Source organism: Petaurus breviceps, unplaced genomic scaffold (genome assembly GCF_028583685.1).
Source record: "Petaurus breviceps papuanus isolate PSGF00001 unplaced genomic scaffold, PetGlider_PUasm1.0 98, whole genome shotgun sequence".
NCBI classification, from domain to species: Eukaryota; Metazoa; Chordata; class Mammalia; order Diprotodontia; family Petauridae; genus Petaurus; species Petaurus breviceps.
The window spans coordinates 21,766,978-21,774,708 of record NW_027187460.1 but is presented as its reverse complement, the minus strand read 5'-3'; the positions used below and the strand labels follow the sequence as shown (position 1 = coordinate 21,774,708).

Here is a 7,731-nt window from a genome sequence, read left to right as displayed (position 1 = left end):
CACACACACACACACACACACACACACACACACACACACACACACACCGTGTGACCTTGGGCAAGTTACTTAACCCCAATTGCCCTCCAAAAAGCAAAAAAAACCAAAACCAAAAAAAACCAACAAACTAAGACTTCATGAAGTTAAATGACTTGGGCAAGGTTATATATGTATAATACAGCTAGTAAGTAGCAGAGCTAAGATTTGAATTCAGTTCCTTTGTCTCCAAACCCTGTGTCCAAACCAGGGCAAGTCAATAAGCATTTATTAAGTGGCTTGGTTTGAAGCCCTGGGGATACAAAGGCAAAAACAGCCCCTACTCTCAAGGAACTCAGAGAGAAAACAACATGCAAACTTGTTTATATTATATATATCTATATATATATAATATATAAATTTATATTATATATAAATAAAACATATATATAAATATATGTGTATATAATATATGTACATACACACATATATATACATATATGATAAATTGGAGTTAATCTCAGAGGAAGGCACTAAGATTAAGGAGGACTGGGAAAGATTTCTAGTTTACAGTAGGACTTTAGCTGGGATCTGAAGGAAGTCAGTCATGGTCCTTGCCCCAGGTTGTTTACAATCTAGTTGTATTGTCCTCATCTGAATCTCTTTTTATGCCCCATGGCTGGCTGTCCAACATGGACCCTCAGCTCTCTCCACTTAGTATCTTGGTGGGGCTGGAGTGGGGTGAGGAGGTTTAGAGGTAGCTGACTACAGGGCTAGGAACTAAGTACCTAGGTGGTACAGTGAACAGAGCACTGGGCTTCATTGGCATCAGGAAGACCTTAATTCAAATCTGGTCTAAGTCACTTACTAGCTGTTCAACCCTGGGCAAGACTCAACTGCTATCTGTCTCATTTTTCTCATCCATAAAACTGGCATAATAATGGTACTTATCTCCCAGAACTGTCATGAGATTCAAATAGGGCAATATTTGTAAAGTGCTTTGTAAACCTTAAAGTACTATCCAAATCAATTATTGCTGCTGCTATTGTTGTTATTATACTAACTATATCAAAACCAAGAGGAGATCTGTTCCTTAATCCAGCTGTGAAGATGAAGGATGTTTCTATAAATTTTGAAACATGAATGCAAAATCTCTGGATAGCAAGGTTTGTAGGACTGGTGAGATGACCAATGACGTTCTTCACAGTCATAAAATTCTAGAATTCTAGCATATAATGCATCACCCCTGTGCTTTTAGAACTTAAAAATTTCAGTTGTTTTGAGCACAATTCCTATTAACTTGTCCTCTTGGGCTTCATTTATTTCCAAAAGAAATGTCCAAATGCCTATCTTTGAAAATACTGAAGCATTACAAAAGAGGATTGCCAAATCTTATTTCTGTACACTTAATCAAGCAATCTTTGACAATCAAAATCTTGAAGAAACACAGTGCTAGTGGAATAAAGTTAATGAACATGGAAATTCCCTTCCCAAGGGGAAAGTTTTCATCAACCAGTAATTGCTAAACAGGTTTTGTAGGAGGCTAGAAGGAAAAAACAATCCAGTTGATTCCACCCTACGCATACCTGCCTATGACCTCCTAGTGACACTTATAGTCCTACCTACAGAGTTCATCGACAAAATCCCAAGAAAACCTAATCTGGCTATTAAAAAGGGGGGAGTGGACTTCCTTCAATTTTATTGCACCCACCTTCCTTATTTCTCTCTGAAGAGGAGTTTGGAAGACATGCACAGCTCTTTTAATGCTAAAGGCATTCTACTGAAATTGGGAAAGCCTATGAAAGGGACTGGAGAGATTTTCTTTGGAGTGGAAACAGATGGTCAAAAGACCTGCATTTTCATCTTGGCTCTGTCACTAGCAGTTGCGTGACTCTGGGCAAGACACTTTAACAACTCTCCCCCCCCACCCCCACCTCTCCACTTCAAGTTCAGGTTTATATTTCAGATCTAGCTGCCACAGACTTGTAGTCTTCACCTATAAACTACTTGCTCAAGGAGTGAGGCATTAAGCAACATTTCTGTATTATTTTTTAAATATGGTTTGTGGCTTCCCCTTGAATTTGATTTTAAAAACAAAATAAAATGAGAATTAAAAAAAAAAATCTAGGCATAATTATGTAGGGCCCAGAGAGTCACAGGTGGGGAGACTGAAGGTCAGAGTAGTTAAAACCTGCCCAATCAGTCCTGGCAGACCAGGTACTAGAATTCATATCTACTTATTTTGTAGTTCAGCGTATTTTTCTATCACACAATGCTATTGCCAGATCCAAATCCTTCTTATACCAATGGATATATTACATTTCAAAAGTAGAAGCAAAATGAACTACTGTTCCAAGAAGCATTATTTAAGCTATATATTTATAAAGGCCCAGAGGCATACTTGGTACCTCTTTATCAAAAGGTTTGAACTGGATTTCCCCTAAAACAGAGCACAGAATCCAGAAAAGCCAAACTATTTCAGGAATGCACTACTTTAGGGCACTGATGTCTATAGTAGGAAAAAAAAAAGGTTTGGGATTCTTAGCTCAATCTTGCTAGGTAATAATAATAACAATTCATTCGTATGTAATGCTTTTCTCAATATGCAATGTCAAATACCGTAAATTCATAGAATCTCTTAACCTGTGGTGTGGACAGATTTGAGGGGATCCTTATCTGGATGGGAAATTAGTCCTCCCCCAGTAACCTTTGGCTTCTTTTCTTCTTCTACATATTTTATATTTTCAAAAACATTATTTTGAAAAGAGGTTCACAAACTTCATTGACTAATAAAGAAGTCTAAGAGACAAAAAAGAGTTAAGAACCTCTTCTTCACAGTTTCTTCTAAATCTCATCCCCCCCTCCTAAAAGGAATCTCTTACATTTTGAAGGGGTGTATGTGTTTGAGGGTACATACATGTATATTTGCTGTCTACTCTGCCTATGGCAGGGGTGGGGAACCTGAGGCCTTAAGGTCACATGTGGCTCTCTAGGTCCTTAGGTGCAGCCTTTTGACTGAATCCAAACTTCAAAGAACCATCAAAGGGCTGTACTTGAGGACCAAGAAGGCCACATGTGGTCTCGAGGCTATAGGTCCTGCGCCTGCCTCCCCTGCCCTATAGCTACAAGTACGTATCTGTGAATGGGCATATTAGCCTTGTCAAAATGCAGAAAAACATTAAAAATCATTCATATCTGCTTGAAAGAGGTTTGTCTTAATCACTTTTTGCGCTAATGATACTTCTTTCCATTTGTATACATTTCCTGTCTCCCCACTGATTTTCAATCTATGTAACTCCTCATAATTCTAAGCACACTGTTTTAGTATTCAGGTGACTAATAAATGTACAGCAGATTGATCTAAAGGACGTTTTGAAAAAGGTTTATCATGAAAAAAAATGTGGTCCTAGCTCTGTAACAGAGGGTGTTGTTCATACCTAATGTGGAAATGTTTTGCATGACTTTATAATTTTAATTGGTACTGTAATTCTTGCCTTCTTAATGGGTGGGGAAGGAGGTAGGGGGAGGAAGAGAATTTAGAAATGAAAATAAAAACAAATAAACACAGTGACGGAATCCTAATAAAGCTGCCCCCAGCCACAATATTCTAACTTTGTTAAAGGCCTGGCCCTACTGAAGAGCAGGTCCATTGTACCTACCTAACCCCCTTCCCCCCCCCCCCCAATATCCTAACTTCTTCATATATGCCTCACTGCTCACTGGAACAACAGGTGTGTCCCTGAACTCTTAGTTCCCAAAGAAACAGCAGGTCTGTCCATGTGATGGGAACCCAGCTACTGCCTCTACCTGGTTACTGCCCCCAGACCCATTCCCACAGAAACAGGTGTGTTCTTGTATTACACCTGTTCTTATATCACAATCACATCGTCCATCTAGACCAAGACAGGACCACAATACCTAACTATTATCTGTCTTAACCAGACAGACCACAATAGCTAGCCAGTTGGAGGGCAGAATGACCAGAATATTTAACCACAGAACCATAGATGGGACCCCTCCTTCGTTATCTAATCTTTTAACAAACCCCTCCTCCATTACCTAATCCCTTAACAAACTTCCCTCACCTTTTTAATATTAATGACATTCCTCTATTCTATGCAAATTTCTGTTATGTAATTGCATCTTTACCCCATAAAAATCCATCTTGCTTTCTCTAAAGTTGCTGGTTCCTCTTAGAATTTAGCCCACTTCACGAGAGGGGCCAATCTCAGTAAATACCTATACTTGGATTAGAGGTGGTCTGACTGAATCCTTTGAGATAGTTCCACCACAACACATTTCACATGAAACCCCAACAGTTTTCAGATGGGCAGAGACCCCACCTCAACAGCTTTTTGGTATCCCTGGGTTTAAACAGCAACAACAGGGTGGTGCTCCTCTGAACAAGTCACACAGCCTTTTTGTGTTTCAATTTTCTGACTTGTAATTTGGACTTGTTAATAGGATTTGAATTACTTGTGTCATAGGATGACGGTGGAGAAAGTACTTTGTAAACCATGAAGTAACTATGTCCAAGGGAGTACTGGAGGCAGCTCACACCAGTTTTTGAAGGCTAATTATTAAATTTTCAGTGTATTTATAGCTTTGAAATCAGCAAAGGCTACAAAATCAGGGCTTGATTTATTGTTTCTTGTCTAAACATAAGAAAGCGGTGGCTAAAATGTCAATAATGCAGATTAAATTTAATTATGTTTTGTGACTTCAGAGACCTGGTTGTTAAACATTTATCAGTATCCTACTGGTTATATCTATAAGAACTATTATTACCTGTTTAAAAAATATTAGTTGACCTTGATACAACAGCCCACTGTACACTGAACACTAGAATGCCGCATTAGCCTATTTTATTAAACAAAAAACAAAAACAAACAAAAAACTTACCCCAAGGAATTGCACCTTTATTCTGGGGACCATGAGGTAATGGGCTTGGAGGATCAGAGAGGGTTCTTTTGTGTCCTGGTGGTGGGGGAGGGGGTCTCTTCTTGGAAAGGGTGGAGCTGCCACTGGGGGGTTGGGTGCCTAGAGGGAGTGTTGAAGGTGGGCCAGTTGGACCTGGGAAAAAAAGAGAAAAGGAAAGAAAAAAAAAGGGGGGGGGAAATAACTTAATCCAGATCTCCCTAACATAGAACCAGCTGCTTGAAAATAAGCTAAGGACTCATTAAGTCAGAACTTTAAACAAAACAGTAAAGGACAGAAAGCAAAAGATCTGGCCAGCACAAAGTCTATGCGAATTTCTACCAGTCTAACAAACAACAGGTTATAGACTTGTTTCTGCCTTTTTAAAAATAAATGCTGGCAAAAAGTAATTTACAAAGCAATTTTAAAAAAAGAAACAAAACACCAAATAATCAACAAAGGATGTTAATGGGTTTAAATCATCATTTGGTTGCAACAGAAAAACACATTTCAAACCAGTGATTCCCTGGAAGGAGCACCATATACTTGAAGAGCTAAGGGTGCACAGTGCTGCTGGCAAAAATCAATTCAGAGAAAGAGCCGAGGATAGGATAAAACCTTCCCAAAAGGCCACAACTGATAAGCTCTAAAGTATCTTTCAGACTCAGAATTTTTCTTTCCATTACAATTTTTTGTGTGTGTGCATGTATAGAGGTGTTAGCAAATTTCTCCTGAATTTTTAGAAATGACCTTTCTAAATAATGAAGTTAATTATCTAAAAGTGATTCTGAAAGCTGTTTGATACCACCTTCTCTTCCCTTCCCCCCAAAAAGATTCTTTCTCCAATGGAAGAGTACAGCTTTTTTCCTCCTTCAAAGACATATATATTAGATTGTTCTAGAAATCACAGGCTCTCTATTGTACTAGAAGCTGGGACAAATTACTTATAGTACATGAGACACTGTGTCCTATTGCTTTAAAATAAAAGGTCATCTTCCTCTGAAGGACAAGATGCATTACTAGGAATGACATGAAATGATGTAGAACTCCTGATTTGGGCTTGGTCTTTTCTAGGCCAAATCAGGACTTGGTTTGCTTTTTCAATGGCCTCTCATAGTTAATAAGTTTTGGCACAGAGTGGTCTGTCCTTGCTGGAAACATTATGAGGAGTGCCTGTCGAACTATGCTTTTGGACACTCATTCCTGATACTAACATGACAAGTATCACCAAAAAAAGAAAAAAGAAAAAAAAGAGACCATCACCACATCACCACAGATTTAACACATCACAGTGTATACCTGATGATCCTGACAGGCTCCAAAAGAGCTTTCTACATTCTGTACATTGAAAGAAAAGGCTTAATTACTGGAGGCTTCTTTCAAGGTCAAGATAATTTTTAATGTTACCCATTAATAATGATTCATTAATAAGCAGTGTGACATAGTATTTAGGGGTTTGGAGGAAGGGAGATATGGGTTGAAAAATCCTCCTCCTGATGTCTACTAGCTAGGCGACTATGGGCATGCCACTTAACCCCTCAAATGCCCCAGGTGGTTCTAATAGTTATGGCAAATCAAAAGAGTTGCCAATCTTCATTGGATATGGGTGTTTCCATACTGGGACTTCCCTACCTTGATGAAATCACAGGTCTTACACTTACACTTCCCGCCTAGAGGCAATTAGGTGGCACAGTTATAAGGCATTGGGCCAAGTCAGGAAGACTTGAGTTCAAATTCATATTCAGACACTAGGTGGGTGACCCTGGGCAAGCCTACCTATCCTGTTTGCCTCAGTTTTCTCATCTGAAAATGGGGATAATAAAAGCACCTACCTCAGAAGGTTGTTGTAAGTATCAAATGAGGAAATATTTATAAAGTACTTAGCACAGTTCTTAGCATTAATAAATGCTTGTTCCCCCCTCCAAAAAACCAAACCAAACCAAACCAAACAATAGCCCAAAACGACAACAAAAATCTGTAATAATTACATCTGGCTGTTATTCTGGCTTTGAGATAAAATAATATTCTAATTAAAATTAGGACCTGATTCAGTGTGGAAAGGCCAAGTATCATTTATCTTTAAAAAATGGTGGATCTCAGACTTGGATGGGGCCTTAGAAGCCCCCTAGTCCAACTGTCTGATACATGAACGTTCTCTACAATATTAAAAAAAAAACAAAGACCCGACCATCTAGTTTCTTTGGCACACATTCAGTGACAGGGAGTTCATTCCATTTTGGGTCAGCTTCAAATGTTAGGAAGCTTTTATTTACATTGAGCTGAAATTTTTCTCCCCTTGTAACTTCTACCCATTGATCCAAGTGCTATGCTCTGGGGCCAAACAGAACAAATCCTCCTCTTAATATTAAAACTTTCCAAATAATGATGACAGCTACCATATTCCAAGTTTATTTCTCACCACATTAAACACCCCTAGACTCTTGAATCAATCTAAAAGTCAATGCTATCTTTGGAGTACTTTCTCTAGTCTTCTCACTATGTGGTTCAGACTGCTGTACCTGGAGTTTGGAAAACTCATCTTCCTGAGTTCAATTTGGCCTTAGACACTTACTGGCTCTATGACCCTGGGCAAGTCATTTAACCCTATTTTCCTCAGTCTCTCATGTAAAATGGGCTGGAGAAGGAAATGGCAAACCATTCCAATAAAACCCCAAATGGGGTTGTGAAGAGTCAGAAATAATTGAGCAACTATTACTTGGTCTTCCCCCTCAGAGTAATGCTAAATTTGTTTCTTCTCAATTTCTACCCGTTAGTCTTAATCTGCTTTTAGATGCAAACAGAACAAGTTAAATCTCTTTTACACATGATGACCTCTCA

General features: G+C 38.7%; 1 protein-coding gene across 10 annotated transcripts in view; it reads right to left on the bottom strand.

Moving 5' to 3' along the window:
* Positions 1 to 7,731, bottom strand: part of ASAP1 (ArfGAP with SH3 domain, ankyrin repeat and PH domain 1) — a 631,037-nt gene that overhangs the window by 21,487 nt on the left and 601,819 nt on the right. For 9 of the 10 annotated variants that reach the window (XM_069081239.1, XM_069081237.1, XM_069081236.1 and 6 more), the window contains one exon: positions 4,879 to 5,049. In XM_069081239.1, the coding sequence (XP_068937340.1) occupies positions 4,879 to 5,049 (171 nt within the window). Of the gene's footprint in view, positions 1 to 4,878; positions 5,050 to 6,192; positions 6,232 to 7,731 lie in introns of all 10 variants that reach the window. The other variant, XM_069081245.1, reaches the window with a different exon arrangement.